General features: G+C 40.8%; 1 protein-coding gene across 5 annotated transcripts in view; it reads left to right on the top strand.

Moving 5' to 3' along the window:
* Positions 1-377: 377 nt before the first annotated feature.
* The window catches only part of SLC25A14 (solute carrier family 25 member 14), a 39,239-nt gene continuing 15,016 nt past the window's right edge, over positions 378-24,600 (top strand). Inside the window, exons 1-8 of one of the 5 annotated variants that reach the window (XM_084789137.1) lie at positions 480-531; positions 2,229-2,273; positions 5,228-5,275; positions 6,653-6,746; positions 8,784-8,931; positions 11,994-12,088; positions 14,351-14,436; positions 16,648-16,743. In XM_084789137.1, the coding sequence (XP_084645263.1) occupies positions 6,683-6,746; positions 8,784-8,931; positions 11,994-12,088; positions 14,351-14,436; positions 16,648-16,743 (489 nt within the window). In that variant the 5' untranslated portion in view covers positions 480-531; positions 2,229-2,273; positions 5,228-5,275; positions 6,653-6,682. Of the gene's footprint in view, positions 532-661; positions 909-2,228; positions 2,274-5,227; positions 5,276-6,652; positions 6,747-8,783; positions 8,932-11,993; positions 12,089-14,350; positions 14,437-16,647; positions 16,744-24,600 lie in introns of all 5 variants that reach the window. The other 4 variants (XM_084789136.1, XM_084789135.1, XM_084789138.1 and 1 more) reach the window with 4 other exon arrangements.

Below are 24,600 nucleotides of genomic sequence, written 5' to 3'. Positions count from 1 at the left end.
AAGGCTGAAAAACCTTGTCTTGACACCCCCTCCCCCCCCCCAAAAAAAAAACAAAGCAAGAAAAAAATTCCTCCCACGTTTATCTTTGCCCCACCCCACCCCTCCAAGTGATGACACTCCCACGGTCTCGCATTTTTTAGACTAAGGAGAGCATCTGCTCTCTTTGGTAAGCTCCAGGTGGGTGGATGACAAGGCGCCGCCTCTGCCCTATCTCCGTGAGCACCTTAGCTGCAGAAGCTGCCACATTCTCAAGCCTTAGCTTCCTCTCCGGAAGCCTCCCGCAAGGCAAGTGGGTGGCTCCCGACCTTTTGCACAGCCTTCTGGACTCTGGCATTTTGAACCTAATAGTTCCCTTCCATTCCCGCCTTCCTTTTCAGGCAAGGAGGGGGCGGAGTTAGGATGGCTGCGCCACTGTTGCCGAGGCGACATCTTGGTTACTTCCGTTGGTTTCAATGCTTCCGGGTTGGCGCTGCGGTGGCGTTTCCTACAGTGGGAGCCTTCGCTTCCCAGTCGTCTGATGAGCTTGAGCAGGTGAGGGGGAGCTCCTGGACTTCCAGGTTGGGGAGCGGGGCTGGGCCGGGCCAGGCCGCGCGGGGCCGGGCTGGCTTGGTTCCCAGCCTGGGAGGGGCTTAACGGTCCTTTGATCTCTCTCTCCCCTCAGCTGAGTCCCTTCCCTGTCTTTCACTGTTCTGGCACCGGTGGCTTTACTTCTTCGATTGAGCCCTGCTTCCTCGACCCCCTCGGGAGGCCGCCTCCTTCAGGCGCCTCCCTTCTCTCTACGAACTCGCTCTGACAGCTGAGGAACTGGCAAGATCCTGCTACCCAGAGGGTGAATGGGTATCTTTCCCGGAATAATCCTAATTTTTCTAAGGGTGAAGTTTGCAACGGCGGCAGTGATTGTAAGCGGAGTAAGCAAACACCTCCATTGTATCAGTGTGAGGGATGCTGTTGAAAGATTCTCCCCATCACTTTCTGTCGCCCCTGTCACTCTTGAGGTTGAGGCATTGGAGGCATCTATTAAAATGCAGTTCAGTTACTTGATTGGGATCATAGCTATTCTCAACATGAATTTTGTTTCTCAAAGTAATAGCTGAGACGTTTATAATTTCCTACCAGTGTTAACTTGCCCAAACCCTAGAGATGCTTAGAGTAGACCTGAACTCTTTCCTCCTTTTCATTTGTATCATAAAGTATGTTTTGTCTCTATTTCAGCGGTTTAACCTTATAGCTAGTGAGCGGTCTTTTCTGCCTATTTCACATGCTCCTGAGCTATTCCATACCTCTTCTGTTTGCAATCCACGGTGCTTCTAGTCCTCGGTAGCTAATTAAAATACGCTATTACCTTACTTCACTTGCCTATTCATGGAACTAGTCCTCCACCAACACCTTGTTTTCAAGCCTTTCAGTAGAACCTACTCCTTTGACTTGTTTCAGCCAACAAGTGTATTGTGTGTTCTGTTGGGGCCCCTTCGTTTCTGTCTCTATACAAACCATATTGATGCCTACTTCCACATGGTTGTGTTTGCTCATTTGCCTTTGTGTCCTGTTCACCACTCCCTGACGCCTTACTTATCTGCTTCTATCCAGTTTGCTCTGTCAAAACCCAATTTAAGTTCTCTCACTTCCAACAGCTTTTGCAAATTGTTCACACACGTGCCGTTGTTTTCTTTTCTTTTTTTTTTTTTTTTTTGCTCATCTTACTCTTATAGATTGCTATATAGTTTAACACTTTAAGTTTTCTCGAACAAACTATTTAATTTCTCCTACCAGATGATTGTCCAGGAAAGACAGGTGGAATGGCAAATACTGTCTATGTTAGAATATATTGCTGTGAATTGATTTTGGGGATTTTTGTTTTGTTTTTCAAGACAGGGTTTCTCTGTGTAGCCTTGGCTGTCGCGGACTTGCTTTGTAGACCAGGCTGGCCTCGAACTCACAGTGATCCCCCTGCCTCTGCCTCACGAGTGCTTTATTTTTGGTTTTTGAGACAGGGTCTCACCATATAGATTGGCTGGCCTCAGACTCACAGGCCCACCTGCTTCTGCCTCTCAGGTGCTGGATTCACAGGCATATACCAGCACACCCAGCTGTGAGTTTAAAACCATGGCCAATTATATTCAGAGCACATTGCAGGTTCGAGTATTTAGTGTGCCTTCAACACATAGTTTTAGGCTCCCTATTGCTGTTTTCTGAACACAAGAATCTCTAATATCTACTCTTTCTTAAAGGAGAAACCAAGAAGGTCACCCAGAATTTCCTGACCAGCCTTTGAAGTAAGTGTAGGGACTATATAACATGGATTCCAGGATATTTTTATTATTACTTGTTAGGCTGTCAAAAGTAACATAATCAGATCTCATTAATAGATGTGCAAATTCTGAAGACAGATTTCGTATATTAAAAATATTTAGGGTGCTATATTGATATTGTAAATTGATAATGTCTTTTGTCCTTTCACCCAGAACTGAGGTTAGCCACCACAAGTCAAAATAACTTTATGAGAACTTCGTAGACTTTACAAAGCAATTCTCTGCAACAAAAACGAGGCCAGGGTTTGTTCTTAGGGGATCTGGAAATCAGGAGAGTGTTGTATAGGGTGTGTAGTATTGTCCAGATACAGCAAATGACTTGTGGCTTCCTCTGTAATTGCTTATATACAGGCTGCATAGATAAGACAGTCAACTCTTTGATATGTTTGTAATCATTCTATACTAGCTGCTGTGAGGTTTATAAAAAGGCTTGTGGAATATGGTACCTTTTAGGGACTCTTACCTATTTAAGAGGGGAACAGACAGGACAACTGGAGAATTAAACCTCACCCTAGTCATTATTTTATGCCTAAATTTAAGATGTTGAAGAAAGATTTCTCAAAAAAAAAAAAAAAAGCATGGTTGTGGAGTAGCTGGGGCATAACTTACATGCATGGATACAGCATTATGTAGAAGACTGGTATTTGCTGGAATTTTAATATTTCAGTTGTGTAATATGCCTCCTCTCAAGAGAAACAGAAGTTTTCAGCTATAGTAACTGAAGTAAAACATATAGAATGGGGGCTGGGGAGATGGCTGAGAGATAGAGTGCTGGTTCTTCTTCCAAAGGTCCTGAGTTCAATTCCCAGCAATCACATGGTGGCTCCCAACCATCTATAATATGGTCTGGTGCCCTCTTCTGGCCTGCAAGCACACATGAAGGCAGAATACTGTATAAATAAATAAATAAATAAATAAATAAATAAATGAGTATTTAAAAACTTATAGGATGAAGAAAATGATTGGTACTTTTTAGCCTGAGAAAGAGAAAGTATAGGACCACGAAACTGACTCTAAATATTTGAAGGGCTCCTTTTGGGGGAAATACATTTATTCAGTCTGACTCCAAGTTGTTCTAGTGTGAGGAAGGGCAGTATAAAGTCTAATCAAAGATGATAGAGAATTTCTCTGGTGACTTTCATTTCTAATATTGGAGTGAAAGATTTGACTATCCAATGTTACTGAGAAGCTAGTCTAAGGGACAGTGTTAATCTTGGTCATGCATCTACAGGCTTGTATAATCTTATGGGCTAACGTACCTTAAATGAAAGTATGGTGGAAGGGATATAGATGAAGATCCATATTCTTCCTTTACCAAATAAAGACACTAAATATTTTCAACTACCCACTACCGTTACTGCTTTATATAAGAAACGGGATTTGTTAGTGCTCCAGGGATAATGATTTAATAGCCATTTAAATGACACTAAATGTACATTTAGTGGACACTTCATGGGGGCACCCCTGGGCTACCTGACTTAAGATCCAGTGGTTGATCTCTCTGCTTCCTAGTCTGATTCTGTCCCCAACTTTCAGTGATAATATGATGATGATGATGATGATGATGATGATGATGATGATGATGATGATGATGTTTTTTGAGACAGAGTTTCTCTGTGTAGCCTTGTCTGTCCTGGAGCTCACTCTGTAGACCAAGCTGGCCTAGAACTCACAGCGATCCGCCTGCTTCTCCTCCTGAGTGCTGGCATTAAAGGCGTGCACCACCACTCCGGCCAGTGATTCATTATTGCTCCTGCACCCTAAGCACACTTTCCTTATTCCAGGATTCAGTAGGGGACTGGAGAGATGTCTCAACTGCTAAGAGTATTAGCTGTAGCCAGGCATGGTGGCGCACGCCTTTAATCCCAGCACCCAGAGGCAGGCGGATCGCTGTGAGTTCAAGGCCAGTCTAGTCTACAAAGCAAGTCTAGGACAGCCAGGGCTACACAGAGAAACCCTGCCTCAAAAAACCAAAGGGGAGGGGAGAGTATTTGCTGTTCTTAGAAAGGATCCACGGTCAAGTCCCAGCACCCACAAGGCTGCTCACAACCATCTCTAACCGGTTTCAAGGGATCAAGCACCTTATCTGGCCTCTGGGGCCAGCAGGCATACAGAAAAGAATGGTACAGTGCTAAATATGTTTAAAACACTAAGTAGTAGGAACTAAAGTTGTGGTAGAGTCCCCCACCCCTGCCCCTCCGTACTGAAAAAGGCCACATAAAGTTGTAAAGGGGAATTTTGGGGCAGAAACACAGCAGACATCTGAAATATCAAAGGCTGTTTAGGAGAATCTCTTACTTTGACATCAGGGAGAAAGGATCTTATGTAACCCGGGCTGGTCTCAAACTCCCTGTGTAGCAAAGGGTGACTTTGAACTATTGATCCTCCTCACTCTGCTTCCCAAGTGCTGGCATTACAGGCATGTGCCACTGTGGCTGGTTTGTGTTGTCAACTCAGGAGGTATGCCATCAGTCCTGTGTCTCCTGTCAATTCCTACTTTGTTCTTCTAGTGTTTTAATGAGCTCCCCTCTGATAGGGGCATCTCTCACACATGAAATAGGTATTGTTTGAAAGGAAGTGTCCACATTTATTTTTGTACTATGTAACTAAGACATTTATCTGCATGCTTGCTAGCTTCTCTAGAAAATTGCTCTTTGCTTTGTTTCAGACAATTACTTTTGTATAATAAATAAATGTCCTGTTTCCTCTAAGCGCAGACGTGGCTCTAAGGTGCTAACGCAAACTGGCAAGGGGAACACGGTCAGCAGGTGCTATTACGATGTACATTCAACCATGTAGTAATGATAATTAACTAACTCATTGAGCAAAGTTTCACAGCTTTTTCTAGGTGTTAGATATGCTGTTTATTTATATACAACAACCCTATTACATACATTTTTTATTATTGTTGTTTTCAGAAAATGGAGGCAGAGAAAGATTGAATAACTTTCCCAGAGCCACAACTAGTAAGTGATAGTCAGGATCTGAATCTGGAGCCGTGGTTTGACCTTTTTTAGATGATCCGATTTCAGAGTGTTCCTTTTTGACTGTAAATCCTTTGGAAATCAGGAAGTATGCATACTTTGAAGCTCTGAAAAAGAAAGAATTCAAGAAAATCTGAAATTCTGTTAAGAAAAAGTAGTATTTCCAAGTGGACCAAGATGTAGCAAATGATGCCTACAATAGTAGTTTTGAAAGGAGGAGGCGTCGGCATTTGAGAACTCGCAGATTCACAGGGCAAGACTTAAACTACCAATCAGAAGCTCTCAGGGCGAGGCTCAGCAGTCCACGTTTTAATACATCTGTTAGGTATATTAGATGATTCTGGTACATGTTAGTTTGACAGATATTTGCCTAGATGCTAGAGCTGTGGAAAGACAAATCCAAAAGTGAAGGAGATGAAAGTGGCAGAAAAAGAATAACACTTTAGTTCTATGCCCCCCCCACAACCTCCCACCTCCCAAAACAGGCTTTCTATAGACCAGGCTGACCTCAGACTAGGAGATCTCCCCCTGATTGCTGGGATTAAAGGTAGGCACTACCACTGCCTGGCCAAACTGAGGATTTTGAAGATGACAGGTCTAAGACAGAGTTGATGGGGGGATGAGTAAAAAGGGGTTGGAACAGAATACATAATTAAAGAATTAGAACATAAAAAGAAGACTAGTACTTGTAAAGTCCAGGGGGAGGGGAGAGGAGATCACTGGGTGGATGGTGCTCAATGTCAGAAGTGTGATCTATCCACCTTGTTGTCATTTCTCCAGGAGCCAGAAAGCAAGGCGAATTGCTGCTTAGCTCAGCCTGGGTCTCACTGAGTAGCTGCTTTGGTGTATACCCAGCTCAGTTCCTGGAACTGAGATGCGAAATTTCAGTGGCGAGCCGAGAGGGCTGAGAAGATCGGGGTAGTGGTGGGACCATGTGCTTAGTGCCTGAATCAAGCTAACTGAAAGCCATGAACTGCTTTTATAAGATGCCTCAGCCTATGTAACTTGAGTTCCAGTTTCCTTGACTCATGATTGTCCAGTTGAATGTCAGAAATGGGTGTGCTGGATGGGCTGGAGCTTTTTTGGGTGGGCAAGAGTGTAAAATTAGAGGGAATGAAGGGCACATGTTGGTGTTTTAAGTGATTGTACACCTACCCTACAGAATGAAATTAAAGAATGAATTCTGGATCATCCAGCACAAAAAAACAGGACTCCATTTTGTCTCATCCCACATGGTGTTTTTTTTTTTCCTCTACATTTGTTTGATTTGCCAGTTTTGTTGATTTAAATCATATAATCAAGTGTTAACAAATGCTCTCTTCACTCTTGTGCCCTGTTCTGATTCATATTTATTTTTAGCATCAGAAAAGTTCCACTTTAAGCCATGAGATGTCTGGTCTGAACTGGAAACCTTTTGTGTATGGCGGCCTTGCCTCTATTGTTGCCGAGTTCGGTAAGAATCTGAAAAAAAAAACCCACAGTTTTGTTCCACAGATGGTTATGTATGGTACCAGTTATTTTTGGAGAAACCTAGAGGTGGGGAAAGTATTATCTTTTTTTAAAAAATTATTGTTGCAGCTGGGCGTGGTGGCACATGCCTGTGATCCCAGTACTCAGGGAGGCAGAGGCAGGTGAATCTTTATGAGTTCAAGACCAGTCTGGGCTACAAAGTGAGTCTAGGACAGCCAAGGCTACACAGAGAAACCCTGTCTTGAAAAAAAAAAACCAAAAACCAACCAATCAAACAACAACTCACCAACCAAACAACCCAACCCAAACCAAACCAAATAAATAAAAACAAACCCCCAAAATTATTGTTGCATAGCTATCAAGTAATATTTCTGAGAGGGTATTAGTAATGATATGGGGAATGAGGTTAATACGTCAAATTTTAAACTTTTTTGATAGCTTAGTGATTTTTTTCCAAGACAGGGTTTCTCTGTGTAGCCTTGGCTGTCCTGACCTTACTTTGTAGACCAGGCTGGCCTCAAACACACAGCAATCCACCTGCCTCTACCTCCCGAGTGCTGGGATTAAAGGCGTGCGCCACCACGCCCCGCTGTGATTTGTTAATTTTTAAAGCTAAACATGCACGATCATAAAGGACTGTATATGATAGTGGTTTCTGTGTATTCCTGTACTAATGATCTTTCATTTATGCTAAGGCTATAATTCTCTTCTTATCCAGGCTTCTTTTTTTATTTTTGCAAACATCTCTTCCATTTTAGAAGCAAACAAGATCAAATAAGAGTCATCTTGGTTTAATTTTGAAATATTTTTAGATTGTGACTTTTCACTTTTCAGAGTCTTCTTTTTCCTAAATGATTCCTCAGTGCTTAGAATCCAGCAGTGTTTGTTGACTTTCTCATTAAATGCTCTGGTCTTATACTATGCAGGTCACAAAAGTCCAGAACTACACACGTAAAAGAGTTTATTAGTTTTAGATCTTTACATCTCTCTTAAACCCCATTTAGTTCATGCCATAACCACGTTTATGTGCTGACATAAGAAAAGGGAGTTTTAGTGAAGAATCCTGCTAGGGGCAACAAGATGGCTCAACAGGTAAATATTCATGCTACCAAGCTTGATAGCTCTGAGTTTGATGCATAGGACTCATGTGGTTGAAGGACCAAACTGATTCCTGTAGGTGTCCACTGACCTCCACACATGAACTGTGGCAAATGTACACACACACACACACACACACACACACACACACACACACACACACACACACACACACATACACGGGCATGCACACAAATAAATAAAGCACAGTTTAAAAAATGAATGTCCCAGCCGGGCATGGTGGTGCAGGCCTTTAATCCCAGCACTCGGGAGGCAGAGGCAGGCAGATCGCTGTGAGTTCGAGGCCAGCCTGGTCTACAAAGCAAATCTAGAACGGCCACGGCTACACAGAGAAACCTTGTCTCGAAAAACCAAAAAAAAGAATGGCCCGAATACTCTGCTGGTATTAGTCCTGAGCCATCCAAGGTACCATGGTGAGTAGAACCAAGTGAGACTTTGTCATTTTCCTCTCATAATATTAGGAAGTTGTAAACACACACACACACACACACACACACACACACACACACACACACACAATTGTAATGGCATATGGGAACATCTGAAGCACCAATCCCATGCTTTCCTATGCTGTGATAACGTGGGGAGATTTTATGAGGGAGAGTTAGGGAGACTTGAGTTAGGAGAGGATGGGAGGAAAAGAGCATCTTATTGACCATCCTCAAGCATTTTCTATGTCACAGTGTCAGGTACTACACTGTGTGGCAAGTTGTGCTTCCTAGAAAGGCGAGTGCATTTCACTTCACTTACAGCCTTTGTCCTCTAGCGGTGATGGTATAGTAGGCACCCAACGTATTATGAAAATGACTCTGTCTTATATTTCCAATATTGTCATTAGCTTGTATTTAGCAAAACCATAACTGGGTTCATTGTAAACACTTAGGAGTGTGTTCTTCCATAGGCACTTTCCCTGTGGATCTTACTAAAACACGGCTGCAAGTCCAAGGCCAGAGCATTGATGTTCGTTTCAAAGAAATAAAATATAGAGGGATGTTTCATGCCTTGTTCCGGATCTATAAAGAAGAAGGGATCTTGGCGTTGTATTCAGGGTAAGACTGGCTTCCTTCTCTATATCATGAGCAGGAGTTTTTAAAGAGGGAGCACAGGTTCCATCTGCAGAATGGTTAACACCCTTCACGCTCATCATTTCAGCCTGCAGTTCTGTATTGATGGGCTTTTGTGTATTTCATCTGCTTGTAAGTTTTGAGCTTTGGGTTTTGCGTTCATCTAGCTGTCCATAATAAATGCAACGATGGATACTACCGTTGTTGTAGCATAAGCTTTATTTCTTGGCTTCCTGGGACTCACTGATGGCTATTGCAAAGCACCACCAGTTAGCTGGATACATTCTTGTGACAATTTTTTTGATTTGATAAACACTAGTTTCCTTTAAAATTTCCTTTGTGAAGAAAAACCATTATTCTGGCATCTTTTTTCTTTCTTTCTTTGGTTTTTCAAGACAGGGTCTCTATTCTGGCATCATAAACAGTAATGAAGAATAAGAGAAAGAGAATCACCTGGTGTTTGTTTGTTTGTTCTTTTCTTTTTCTTTCTTTTTTTTCCCTTTTTTCTTTTTTAGACAGGGGTTCTCTGTGTAGTGTTGGCTGTCCTGGACTTGCTTTGTAGACCAGGCTGGCGTTGAACTTGCAGAGATCAGTCTGCCTCTGCCTCCTGAGTGCTGGGATTGCAGGCGTGTGGCACACGCCCAGCTGAGCATCATCTTTTTTTCACCACCTTTTAATTACTCATCAGTTTATGATTTATTGTTCAGTTTGTGGCTCACCTGCTGTTGATTCCCTAGCCATCCTAAGTCTAGGCTGCCAGGATTGCTGAGAGGATGAAAATCAATTTTGCCAGTCTTCTGTGTTGGGCTTATGTAAAGTGTAGTTTTCTTGGAGAAAACAACAACCACCACAACAAAAACAGATCTTCATGCAGATGTGAGTCATTCATGGATCGTCTCTTTTACCTTTTTCTCTCATTAGCATAGATAACCTCAAGATTTGCTTTTCCTGTTACAAGTACTAGAGTCAGAAGTGTACATATTTAGCCATTCAGTTTTTTTTCCTTCCTCAATCCTAACCATTTGAGCTGTTGCTTTACTTCTATTTATATCTGCTAAAGTATAGTTCTGTAATTTGGAGGAATCTCAAAGGAGGCATGAGTGAGAACGTCTTCAGTTTAAGCAGAATTTAAGTAGGTCGAGATCTTGGTGCTATCGCCTACTTTTTGATCTGGTTAAAGATGTATCTGCAATTGTAAGGAAATAAAGGTTGATTTAAAAAAAAATCTATGAGGTGTGGGTAATAGTATCTAACTTTTTCTATTGCTGTATTCAATTTGTCATCTTTTGTAAAGGATTTTTGCATCTGAATTCATGAGTGATACAGGTCTGTGTTTTTTTTAAATGTTCCTTTAAAAAATTACATTTTTTAAATATAAAAAATTATGTTTTTTAATATACGAGTACTTTGTCCCACACGCATGCATGCAGGCCAGAAGAGGGCATCAGATCTCATTACAGATGGTTGTGAGCCACCATGTGGTTGATGGGAATTGAACGCAGGACCTTTGGAAGAGCAGGCAGTGCTCTTAACCTCTGAGCGTCTCTCCAGCCTTGGGTCTGTGGTTTTTATTTGCCTATCTTTGTCGATTTTTTTCTATCCAGGTAATGTTAGCTAAAATGATTTGGGAAACATTCTGTCTTCTATCTTCTGGAGAGATTGTGTAAGAGTAATGTTAATTCTTCAATGTTTGTGGCACTCTTCAGTGCATTTTTCTGGGCTTGGAATGACTATTTTTTGAACTTTACTAGAATGATGAATTCTATGGGGCTGGAGACATGGGTCAGTAGGTCAGAGCACTGGCTGCTCTTCCAGAGGACCTGGGTTCGATTCCCAGCAATCACATGGTGACTAACAGGTGCCTGTATCTCCAATTCCAGAAGATCTTGACCTCTTCTCTGGCCTCCTTGGGCACTGCATGCCCCTAGTATACAGACAGACTGGTAGGCAAAACACCCATCCATATACGTGAAAGAAAAGTAAATAACGTCTGGAAAAAAAATGAAAACTATGAATTTGATTTTAGTTTGTAAAATGTTAGTACTGTTAGTTTGGGTCACTGTAACCAAGTACCATATACTTGGTGGTTTATAAATAGCAGGAATTGGGCTGGAGAGATGACTCAGCTGTTAAAGGCTAGGCTCACAACCAAAAAATATGAATAGCAAGAATGAATTTTTCACAGATCTATCTAGAGGTTGGCCTCTGGGGAGTTTACTCTTTTAGTGTAAGCATTTGACTGTAAATTATCCTCAGCTATGCTTCTGTTAGATGGTCTTTCCTTCCTCCCCCACTTCCCCTCTGTTGTTTCCTAATATTGGTGATTGAACCCAGAGCCTAACACATGGTATGTAAGTGAGCTACCTAGTCTTCTCTTTTTACTTCTTATATTAGGAGAGGGTCACATTAAGCTGCTCAGGCTTGCCTTTTCCTCACCCTAGTTTAAACGGGTCCTGGAACTCCTCCTTCTCCTACTTTAGCCTGCAAGTAGCAGCTGGGATTGCAGAACTATACTGCGAAGCCTGGCTATATCTCAAGTATTTTTTAATATTTAAAAATTATCATATAATTATATAATTTCCTTCTTCCCTTTCTCCATCAACCCACACCCATGTATCTGTTTGTTCTTGGTCACATTCATGGCATCTTTTTCTTTAATTGTTATTATCCCTTGTATTTTATAGGATGTATTTGAAATTTCACTCAGGACCATACATTAAATTTGTTTTTTTGCAGCTTTCTCTAACCCATGTGTTGTTTAGATGTGCATTGTTTGATTTATAAGCCTTTGAACATCCTCCTTTTAGTTTCTAGTTTGTTTCCACTGTGGTCAGAGAATACATCCTGTATAGTTTCACTTCCTGTAACTTTGTTGACATTTGTTTTATGACCTGGGATGTGAACTTTCTCTGTCAGTTTTTCATGGGTAATTGAAAAAATGCTTGTTATTGCTTGGAAAGATATAGATAAAAGAATTGTGAGCTCTACAAATGTGTGTTAAATGAAATTAACTTTTCTTTATTTTTCTCTTTTGTTTTTTTTGGCAGAATTGCCCCTGCTTTGCTAAGACAGGCATCATACGGCACCATCAAAATTGGTATTTATCAAAGCTTGAAGCGATTATTTGTAGAACGTTTGGAAGGTCAGTATGCTCAACTCTCTTTTGAAGTTCTCGTCAAATGAATTGTTGAAACCGTGCTTAGTATGAAATGCTGATCTAATGATGCCAGGGAATGAAGGACAGTGACTGCAGGCATAAAACTAAGCTTGTATTGACTTGGGCTAACTCCCTACAGAGGGATGCATGGGCTAGAGGCACCTGCTCTTCAAATTTGTCTTTTACTATCAACTAAAAAACTTCTAGGGTGGCTAGATGGCTGGTGGGTAAGTTCCATGCAGATGTGATTGCCTGAGTTTGATGTCTTGAACCTATGCAAAGATGGAAGGAGTGAATGCATTCCACAAAGTTGAACTCTGACCTCCATACATGTGCCATGATATGTGTTCTTCCCGAAAAAATAATTCTTTTTTGTTTTTGTTTTTCAAGAAGGGTTTCTCTGTGTAGCCCCTGGATGTCCTCAAACTCTCTCTGTAGACCAGGCTGCCCTCAAATTCAGACATCCACCTGCCCCTGCCTCCCCAGTACTGGAATTAAAGGTGTATGCCACCACACCTGGATTAAAAATAATAATTGTAGCCGGGCACAGTGGCACATGCCTTTAATCCCAGCACACAGGAGGCAGAGGCAGGTGGATTGCTCTGAGTTTGAGGCCATCCTGGTCTACAAAGCAAGTTCAGGACAGCCAAGGCTACACAGAGAAACCCTGTCTCAAAAAACAAAAACAAAAACAAAAAAGTTTAAAAAAAAACCCAAAAGTATTGTCATCCTTGAAGCCTAGAACAGCCATGTTCTGAAAGTGAATGCTCTCTCCATTAGCTAGAGGACTTGAAGGCATTTTCTCAATGCCAATTTTGATAAGCTTTTGGTAGGTAGATATATTTTAGTTGGTTATAGTCTGGGTTCTGATGTACCTCTGGCCACCTTACCCGCATGCAGAGTTGCTGTATGTTTCTCCATTTCAGGCTGCCATTTGCATGATGGGTGTTTCATTGTAGGCCTGGTGTTGCCAGATGGTTGGGAAAGCTGGAGAGACTTCGTGTCAGCAGTATTTCTTGAAGCATTTTATCATTCTAAATCAGCATTTTCTAGAGCCTCTTTGGGCATCCTCAAGGATTCCCTTTCATCTCTCCTGAAAATGTTTTCTTTTCATAGATTACTCCCGTTGCTTTACTAACTTTCTATTTATAGGCTTTACATGAGGAGAAGGAATAATGAAGATTAGGTTTTCCCTGTAGAGCAATATGTTCTGTTGTGTCTCTCTCTCTCTCCTTGTTTCTAGTTGAGAGGATTTAGTTCTAAATAATTTCTTTTGGACCCCTGGGGTTATGACTCAGTAGCAGAATGCTGGCGTAGCATGTGTAAGTCTCTCTGTTCATAACCCAACACCAGGGATTATACTACTTTTTCATATTTGACACCAGAAGCCTTCCGTACATAAATGGAGGCTAGGAGACCTATAAAGCAATTCAAAGTTAATATTTAGATGAATTTATTATCCATAAGATCATGTTTTTAAACATCCGGTTATTAAGTCTTTAAAGTTGATTATCTATAAAAAAGACTTAACAATTGAGCAAGAATGTCGTCAACTGATATGCCAGATTGGACAGGGAAAAACCCATGAGGCCTCTACCCGACACAAAGAACTATGGGCAAGGTGGGAGCAGGTGAGGTGGTCCTCCCCAGGGAAGAGCATACCAACTGGTTGTCCAATGCCAAATGGTCAGCCCTGAAAACATACATACAAGTACCATTATGTGGGCCAAACAGGTTATATTTAGGGATGGATATATATATATATATATATATATATGCATGCATGCAACGAAAATTAGTGAAAAAAAGAGGCCATGAATTTGAAGGAAAGTGGGGAAGGATATATGGGAGAGCTTAGGGGGAAGACAGGGAAGGGAGAAATGTTGCAATTATAATCTCAATTTTTTTAAAAAAAAGATCCATTATATGTTTGAAGTGGTTGAAAGGGAAATACTACATTCTAATATATTTAGTATACTTACAATTATGTAGAAGAATATGATGTATTTTACCACCTTAAAAATAATATTTTTAAGGAGATAGTGGTTTGTAGTTTATAATTTGTATATACTTTGTACTGATTTGGGATGGTCTACAAATATTTGAGAGTCTTTACTTTGATAATCCTTGAAGTTCGTTTTTAAGTTAGCTCTCCGGAAAGGATTTCCTTTATATCTCAGGTACACTCAGCACCCAGTACTTAATACAATGAACATTTATTTATTTATTTATTTTGCATTTTTACAGATGAAACTCTCCTAATTAATATGATCTGTGGGGTAGTCTCAGGAGTGATTTCCTCTACTATAGCCAATCCCACTGATGTTCTAAAGGTAAGAGAGGTCTGTTATGTAAGGGGAAAGACTGCAAACTTTAATTCAGATGCTGGTTCAGATTCCTCCCCTCCCACAGACAAGGTTCCTTTGTATAGTCTTCGCTGTCCTGGAACTAGCTCTGGAGACCAGGCTGGCCTCGAACTCAGAGATCTGTCTTCAACTGTCCCCCAAGTGCTGGGATTAAGGGTGTGCACCGCCATCTCCTGGCTGAGTTCAGATTCTTAATCTCTGAACTATGTGACCTCTCATTTGTTCCTTGTTTTGAGATGAAGATAATGCAGTGCTTATAGCATAAAGTTGTTAAGAATGAGAGACAATATATGTAAATTTGTCTAACATCATGCTTCATAGTAGATTCAAAAATAGGTTAATGTGATATGCATTAATTCATTGGGTTTTCAGCCTAGGATTTACAGTGTTCTCTAGGTTATTTTCAGGGCTGTCTTAGGGTTTCCATTGCTGTGAAGAGGCACCATAACTCAGGCAACTCTTATAAAGGAAAACATTTAATTTGTGGCTGCCTTACGGTTTCAGGGGTTCAGTTCATTATCGTCATGGTGGGAAGCATGACGATTCCGGCAGACTTGGTGCTGGAGAAGGAGCTGAGAGTTCTACATCTTGATCCGCAGGCAACAGCAGGAGACAATGTATCCCACTGGCGTACCTTGAGCATATGAAACCTCAAAGCCTGTCTCCACAGAGACACACTTCCTCCAACAAGGCCACACCTCCTAATAGTGTCACTCCCTGTGGCCAAGCATTCACACACATGTGTCTATGGGGGCCATTTCTATTCAAGCCACCACAAAGCCTGTGCAGTTTTAGGGAATCAACTTCAAGATTTCTTGCTTTGTATTCTTCCCTTCAAGTGGTGTCAGAATGAATTTGTGTTTCTTTCTTTTTTTTCTGAGACAGAGTTTCTCTGTGTAACAGTCTTTGCTGTCCTAGACTCACTTTGTAGACCAGGCTGTCCTCGAACTCACAGAGATCCACCTGCCTCTGCCTCCCAAGTGCTGGGATTAAAGGCGTGGGCCACTACACCTGGCTAGCAATCAATTTTTAACACCTTCTAAAGCCTACAAGTATTTTAGGGGAAATGTTATGGCTCCATTGTATTCTATTAAGTGAATCTGTCATCATTTATGTAACCAATATGCCGTTCCTATTGTTTTTTAGCATTTGAATCATACCTAAATTTTTACTAGACTAGTTACATATTTTTCTGGGTTTTATTTTTGTTGTTGTTGTTGTTTTTTTTTTGAGACAGAGTTTCTCTGTGTAGGCCCAGGGTGGCCTTAAACTCAGAGATCCACCTGTCTCTGCCTCCTGAGTGCTGGGATTAAAGGTGTGCACCACCATCTGGCTAGTACATATTTTCCCCCAAACAAGGTCTTTGTTTTTAAATTTTTAAAAATTTTAATGCATTATCATTGCTTTATCTGCATGTATACCTGCATGCTAGAAGAGGGCATCAGATCATGTTATAGATGGTTGTGAGCCACCATGTAGTTGATGGGAATTGAACTCAGGACCTCTGGAAGAGCAGGTGGTGCTCTTAACCCGCTGAGCCATCTCTCCAGCCCCAAACAAGGTCTTACTATGTAGCCTTGACTGTCCTGGAACTTGCTCTGTAGACCAGGCTGGCCTCAAATTCACAGAGATCCGCCTGTCTCTGCCTCCTGAGTGCTGGGATTAGAGGCTTGTGCAACCACGCCTGGCTCAAACTAGTTATATTTAACTGAATACTTGTTATTGTCGAACTCCAGAGAGGATAGATTTAGTATGGGGAATATAAGTTCTAATGAAAATCTTTATAGAATATACTTTGCTATATTCTATATGTCAAATATATTCTATTTTGTTATATTTATGTACAGTTAATTAATTTCATCATCATAGCAGAGTTTTAAAAATAATTCCAAAAAATATTTTCCTTAGTTTTTTAAAGATTTATTTATTTATTATGTATACAGTGCTCTGTCTGCATGAACATCTGCACACCAGAAGAGGGCATCAGATTGCATTATAGATAGTTGTGAACCACCATGCAGTTTCTGGGAATTGAACTCAGGACCTCTGGAAGAGCAGCCAGTGCTCTTAACCTCTGAGCCATCTCTCCAGCCCTGCATTTTCCTTAATTTTAAAGGAGTGAACTATCTCATTTTGGTTTTGTCTGTCAAAGTAAGATAATCACTTCTTTTTGTTTAGATTCGAATGCAGGCTCAAGGAAGTTTGTTCCAAGGGAGCATGATTGGCAGCTTCATTGATATATACCAGCAAGAAGGGACCAGGGGACTATGGAGAGTGAGTACTCGGTTACTGGTGTTTTATTATACGCTTTACTTGAAATTTCATATTAAGTCATGAGATTGTGACTCATAACTTCAAATAAGGTAAGAAGCTCCTTGCCACTCATGAAAGGACCAAAAACTTACCACTGGTTCCAATTTCTATACATATTTGCTTGGGTTGTATGTGTGAGAAAAATGTATTGAGAGAGCCATTTTGTTTTCCTAAACTTCCCAGTGAATTAATTATTTCAATATACTTTTTGTCAGTTTTGAATTAAACCTAGTTATGTTTGTCTATGATGGTCTCTGTAGTGCTTATGCTCAAAGAATATGACTGTTTTTAACCCTACAAAGTGAGATGTACAATAAAATATTGATAAAACTTTAAAAAAATATGAGGAAAAATTCCCCTACTCCACAACTTAGAGATAATCAGTTTGAACATTTAGTCATTATCTTCTTTCTAGTCTTTATATTTTGCCTTTTGCTGTATTATTAAAATATTTGTTTTTATTTTTGCTTTATTTTGAGACAGGGTTTAGTAAGTAGTCCAGGATGGTCTTGAACTTGTGATCTTCCTGCTTCTGTCTCTTGAGTGCTGAGAAGTGAAGTCCATTCCACTGTACCTGACTTATTCTGCAGTAACTTTTCTTTTTGAGACTGGATCTTACTATGTAGTCCTGGCTGGCCTTGACCTCAAACTCTCCGAGCTCCCACTGCCTCTGTCTTCTGAGAGCTAGGATTAGAGGCATATGCCACCACAATAGGTTATTGGATAACTTTTTAATCTGTTGTGATCACTGAATTATTCTAACAGCATGTAAGATTATTAGACTATTGAGAGGGAGAGAGGGAGGGAGGGAGGGAGGGAGGGAGAGAGAGAGAGAGAGAGAGAGAGAGAGAGAGAGAGAGAGAGAGAGAAAACAAGCATAGATAGGATAAAAAACTTTGTTATTTTCTTTCTTTATAATTTTTTTTACAGCTAATTCTTATTTTAAAACCTCAAGCAAAATAGAGATGAAAGAATTGAATTATGAGCACACATGATCTGGATTAGATTACCGATAGTTTTGGCATAGTTACTTGATCTGTCTCCAAGTACATAAACACACACATTACTTTGCTAAACAAAATAATAGTATGTTGTAGGCATTATAAAAGTTCCTAAACATTTCACCATGTGTCTCATAAGAAAAAGACGGAGGGAAGGCAGGAGACACTGTCAAGAGAACAAAGTGACAGCCTACAGACTGGGAAAAGATCTTCACCAACCCTACATCTGACAAAGGTCTAATATCCAAAATATATAAAGAACTCAAGAAATTAAACACCACCAAACCAAATAACCCAATTGAGAAATGGGGCTCAGAGTTAAACAGAGAATTCTCAACAGAGGAATATCAAATGGCTGAGAAACACTTAAGGAAATGTTCATCCTCCTTAGTCATCAGGGAAATGCAAATCAAAACAGCTCTATGACTCCATCTTACACCCATCAGAATGGCTAAGATCAAAAACTTAATTGACAGCACATGCTGGCAAGGATGTGGAGAAAGGGGAACACTCCTTCATTGCTGGTGGGAATGCAAACTTGTACAACCACTTTGGAAATCTATCTGGCACTTTCTCAGAAAACTGGGAATAAGGCTTCCTCAAGACCCAGCTATTCCACTCCTTGGAATATACCCAGAAGATGCTCCAGCACACAACAGGGACATATGCTCAACCATGTTCGTAGAGGCCTTATTCATAATAGCCAGAGCATGGAAACAGCTTAAGTGTTCCTCAGTAGAAGAATGGATAAAGAAACGGTGGTACATTTACACTATGGAATAATATTCAGCTATTAAAAACAAGGAATTTCCGAAATTTGTGGACAAATGGATTAAACTAAAAATGATCATAGTGAGTGAGCTAACCCAGAAGCAGAGAGACTCAAATGGTATATACTCACTTATAACTGGACACTAGCCCAAGGGGCAGGTCCCATGAAAGTTTTCACTTACCAGGAAAGTAGGATAGAGGTGAGGACATCCGATTGGGACTCTAGGTGAGAGAAATATAGGAGATGAGAGAATAGAAGGATCCAGGGGGTCCTAGAAACCTACAAGAAGAACACTATGATGGGTGGATCTGGGCCCAGGGGTTCTCCTTAAACTATGGCACCAATCAAGGACAATACGTGCAGTCAGCATCAAACCCCTACCCAGATCTAGCCAAGGGACAGGACATTTTCCACAGTTAAGTGGAGACTGGGAACTGACTTTCACACGAACTCTGCTGCCCCATATTTGGCCATGTCCCCTTGATGGGGAGGCCTGATGGCACTCGGAGGAAGGATAGCAGACTACCAAGAAGAGACTTGATACCCTGGCATCATATTCAGGGGGAGAAGGTTGCCCTCAGTCACAGTCATAGGGAAGGGGAATGGGGTGAAAGCAGGAGGGAGGGAGGAATGGGAGGATGCAGGGGATGGGATAGCAATTGAGATATAATAGGAATGATTTTATTTTTCAATATTAAAAAAAAAGAAGACAACGGAGAGGTGGCTCAGCACTTAAGAGCAAAGATAGCTTTTGCTGAGGGCCCAAGTTTGGGCTGCATATAACACAGGTAGCTACACTCGTGCACATACTCTATTATACACACACACACACACACACACACACACACACACACACATATATATATATATGTAAGAAAAATAATAAAATAAAATTTAGGAAAAGAACAAGATTCTTTGTGATAATACTACTGTCAAATGTAAGAAAGTTGACAGTGCTTAATGGGCTGGAGAGGTGGCTCAGTGGTTAAGAGCACTTGCTATGCACACTTTTAATTTCAGCTCTCAGGAGGATCTCTGTGAGTTCAACGCCAGCCTGGTCTACACACACACACACACACACACACACACACACACACACACACAGAGAGAGAGAGAGAGAGAGAGAGAGAGAGAGAGAGAGAGAGAGAGAGAGAGTGAGTGTTAGTGTGTTAGTTCCAGGACAGCCAGGGCTACACAGAGAAACCCATTCTCGAAAAACCAAAAAACAACAACAACAAAAAGGACACAGTTGGGTTGCTAGCTCTCATATGATAGCTTACAACCGTCCATAGCTCCAGTTCCAGGGGAATCAATGTCTTCTTTTGACTTTTGCAGGTACCAAGCACACATGTGATGTATAGACATACATGTAGGCAAAACTTGCATATATATATATAATAATTAACTCTGAAAAAAATGAACCTAATACTTAAGACCTAGACCATATTAAGAATGCACCTATTTATGAGATGAGGATAGTTTTCGTGTGGTCTTTGGCTTGCTCCTCTCTCACCTGAAATTTGAGACCATTGGCTTTATTATATTTATTCTGACCCTTTTGTATCGAGGGTCATATTTGGTTCCAGCACATTAAGCAGTGTAGAGATTGCCGACTTAATCACATCTTGCTGTTGTAAAAGGTAAACTTTTTTTCCTTTTGCAATTAGCAAGTAATTCATGGGGTGAAATTCTGATAACACACATATATCTCAATACCTAATAATTGAACGTAACTACTTTTATGGCCATGCTACTTGCATGATCCTAGTACATAATGTACAGACGCAAAGTACATTGTGTTGTATATTCTCTTGATATAGATATAACTTTTAACTTAATGATCATAGTACCCATTAATGATCCTGGAGGTTTGCTCTTTGATAACGGTAGGCTATACTTTCTTGATGAGTCCAGTTGAAAACCAGAATAGAACTGACTAGAGCACTTTCTTGAATTGATGCCGAGACAAAGACCAAACAGGGAGATTATGAATTAGGTTAGGGGAACCCAGACATTTTTATTCTTATTTTTATTATTTGTGGTGATTGTTATAAAGTACACATAAAATTTCAGGGTATTGGATCTATTCACATAGTTTTCAACCAGCATCCGGAACTTTAAACATGTTTGATTAGCATATATTGATTATACCCAATGAGTGTCATTATATTTTATATACATGTATCTGATGTATTCTTATCATAGTCACCCCTTATGACCTTACCTTGCTCCCCTTCCACTCCTACTGAACCTTTTCCTCTTTCCAGTTTGTCTCTCTTTCCTTCCATGTTCTTATTTTTATTTGTGAACTGATGTGTTTAGTTTTACTTATGGGAGCATGGACACCTTGCCAGTGTCTACACCACTGAAGTAAATGTCTTTTCCTCCCCCAGAAACTGTCTGTAGATCCTTGAGAGGGGTGGAGCCTCATGACCCCCTCCCTTCTAGCAACTGCTAGCTGCCTTTCAATCCTCAGTGAGGAATGGGGCCTCATTAGCCTCTCTGTAAGCATGATAGACCCAGAATTTCATCATGTAAGACTGAAAGAATAATCACTAAACAACCATTTGTACTTTCCCCTAGTCTCTGTCAACCCCCATACTACTGTCTGTGAACTTGTCAAGACTATGTAACTCTAACTGGATTTGTGTAAGTTTGTTCTTTATAAGATTCCATTCAGCATTAATGTCCCTGAGAGTCATCCATATTTACTCCTTGTTAAAGACTGAATAATATATGTGTGTATATTATTTATACCCCTCCTTACCCCCCCACACACATACACACACACACACACACACACACACACGCACGCACGCACGCATGCACACATCACCACATTTTATCTCTTCAACCATTGATGGATGCTTGGGTGTCTCTCATTTTTGGGCTATTGCGAATGATGTTGCAGCGAATACAGGTCTACAAATATCTTTTTGTGGACACTGTACTTAATATTTTAGGTATATCTATATACCTAGAAGTGGAATTGCTGGTGTATCTAGTAATTCTGTGTTTAATTTTTTTGAGGAGATGTACCAAACTACCTTCATTTTCTAGATGATTTATACTTACCTAGGCACATAATGAAAAAACGTAAAAGTATATTTTGTTATGTGTTTTCTTGAGGTAGGCATATTTTATTTTACATGGAAAAAATAACTCAGAGATAGATACTTTGCCTAGCATGCATGAATCCTTAGGTTCAACCCAGTATATCTGCACATAAATCTATATTGAAACCTTCTTTTATTTATTTATTTTTGAGACAGTGTTTCTCTGTGTCTTGGAACTCTCTTTGTAGACCAGGCTGGCCTCGAACTCACAGAGATCCTCCTGTCTCTGCCTTCCTGAGTGCTGGGAGTATAGGCATGTGCCACAATGCCTGGCTGTTTGAAACCTTTTTTAAAAATCGATTTTTGTTTGAAAAATTTTTAAAAATTCAACAAAGAAATGCACTTATTTTACCCCTGCAAATATATGACCCTTTTATTCTGTTTAATATACCTGCTTTGGAATATTTTTTCCAACCTTTTACCCTGAGGTAATGCCTATCGTTATGGATGAGATGTGTTTCTTGAATGCAGAAGAATGTTGGCTCTTGTTTATGCACCCATTCAGTTAGTCTGTGTCTTTTTATTGGAGAATTTACATAAGAGTAGGAGAGACATTTGTGTGGTGAGGCTTGTCCAGTGAGCTGGAGCACACCTTCCCTGTTCAGGAGGATACCCGCTCCTTAGGTGTGGCCTGTTGCTCTCACACATTAATTGGTAGCTGAGTGTAGTTAAATTTTGACTTCTCTTCACATTTTTATTTTATGTGTATGAATGGTTTGCCTGAATGTTACGTAAGAGCACTACATGCATGCAGTTCCAGTGGAGGCCAGAAGAGGGCATTGAATACCTTGGAACCAGAGTTAAAGTTGCAAGCCACTATGTATGTGAGTGGGTGGGGAGCAAATTTGGGTCCTCTGCAAAAGCAACAAGGGCTCTAAGCTGTCATTCTGGTCCCTAAAGTTTGACTTATCAAGAGAAGCCAGAAACTTGCATTTTTAACGGGGAAACTCCTTAATTGACAATTAACTGAATCTTTTAAGAATATTGTATACATAAATGTACCTGTGGACTGAAATCAGCTAGTAGTCCCTAAATTAGGGCATCATTGTTCACCAGCGTGGTCTTATGGGAAGGTCATTCTGTTTAGCAGAGTGAAGCAGGTGGGAGAGTCATAAAGGGAAAGTCAGCAGGGTCAACTTTGGCCCAGTCACATCACCTGTAAGAGAGTTTGGGAATTCAGAGACAACAAAATACTTCAATATAAAAGTTGCCTCAGAAAGTGATTAGGTACATGATATGTTATCTTCAGTTCTTAATTTATTGGCATTGATTATCTTTATTCAAGTGTGCTTGACAAAGCCTTTGTACATAATTAAATAGTAATGTGGTTGTGGGGCTCTGAGTTTGAGTCCCATAACCTCCCCCTCTCATAATAATATCAAAAGCCTGGCAAGGCATGGTGGTGTGCACTTCAATCCCAGCACGGGAGAAGCAGAGACCGGTGAGGCTCTGAGCCCCTTTGGCCAGCCAGCATAGCCTAATGTGTGAGGTCCAGGTCTCAGTGAAAGACCCAGTCTCAAAAAACAAGGGGGACAGCCCCTGAGGACTGTTCACACGCACCTGCCCCCACACAAAAGGATTAATGTTCCGTTAAACTTTTGAAGGTAAAACATCTATTGCAAAAATGCACAAAATGATTGGCAAATAAATGAGGGGCTGGTAAGACAGGTCATTGGGTAGTGGTGTGACACCTGTCTGCCAGCCTGTCAGCTTGAGTTCAGTCTCTGAGACCCACATGGTAAGGAGGGAACTGACTCCTTCAAGCTGTCCTCTCACAGTCACATGTGTGCTATGCCTGTGTGTACCCCCACATGTAACACAAACTCACATGCACACACAAAATAAAAATATAAATATCGGAAAAAGGAAGGTATAAAAATGAAATCACCTTATCTCTAATATTACAAACAGATAAACTATTTTAATATATTTCCTTCTAATCCTTTGTGAAGAGCATATATTTCTTTCTCCCTAAACTTAGTATAGCAGTGCTGGATATAATTTCACATCATGCATTTTTAAAAGCAATGGCATCAGGATGATTTCCTTGTATCATTAATATTCTTCAAAGATTGTCTGTCTGTGTGTGTGTGCAATTGCTCATGTGTGTACAGCTGCCCTTGTGTGGAGGCCAGGGAAACAACTTCAAGTGTCAGTTTGCCTTTTTGGGTGTGACAGGATTTCTCAGTGAGCTGGAAGTCCCTAAGAAGGCTAGTGTGGGTGTCCAGAAAGCTCCAGGGATCTGTGTTGTGTGTCTTTGCTCCTCTCAGTGGGATCCCGAGTTAAGATTGGCTTGCTATGCACTGCCGGGCCTCTGCTCTGAGTTGTGACGGACTATTCTGTTAGTTCACTGCTGTCTCACCGCAGGGGGCCTAGAAGGGAAGTGCTGTGTCCTTTTTGCCCTGTCCCTAGTTTTTCATACTTTTTCTTTCACCTACTGTCACCCTTTCTTCTTGCCCTCACACCTGCGAGTCAAACCGGGAAATTACTCTCTCCCCACTGACTGGTTTTGTTTTGTTTTGTTTTGTTTTTTTTTTGGTCTTTGTTTTTTGATTTTTTTTTTTTTTGGTCGTTTTTGGTCTAGTTTTTATTTTAGAAACAAACTCTCACCTTGTAGCTCGGGTGGCCAGCAACTTGCTGTGTAGACTTAAAACTCACAGAGATCTTAGCTGCTTCTGCCTCCCAAGTGCTGGGGTTAAAGGTGTGCGCCATCACGTCCAGCTGCCAGTGGTTTTATTCTTCTGTCACTATGATGAGTGTGTATGCACATCTAGTGTTGTTCAAAGAACTTCTTCCCCTACTGCAGATTGAACTTAGGGCTTCATCTGTCCCGTGCAAGCGCTCTACCACTGAACAGTATCCACAGGCCTCTTTCTAGTCTATATTGTGAGAGATAGCGTCTCACTCAATAGGGCTAGCCATGAACTCC

Source organism: Acomys minous, assembly GCF_964271855.1.
Source record: "Acomys minous genome assembly, chromosome: 7".
Lineage (NCBI taxonomy): Eukaryota > Metazoa > Chordata > Mammalia > Rodentia > Muridae > Acomys > Acomys minous.
Note: the sequence above shows the minus strand (reverse complement) of the source record. Positions and strands in the feature narration are given on the sequence as shown.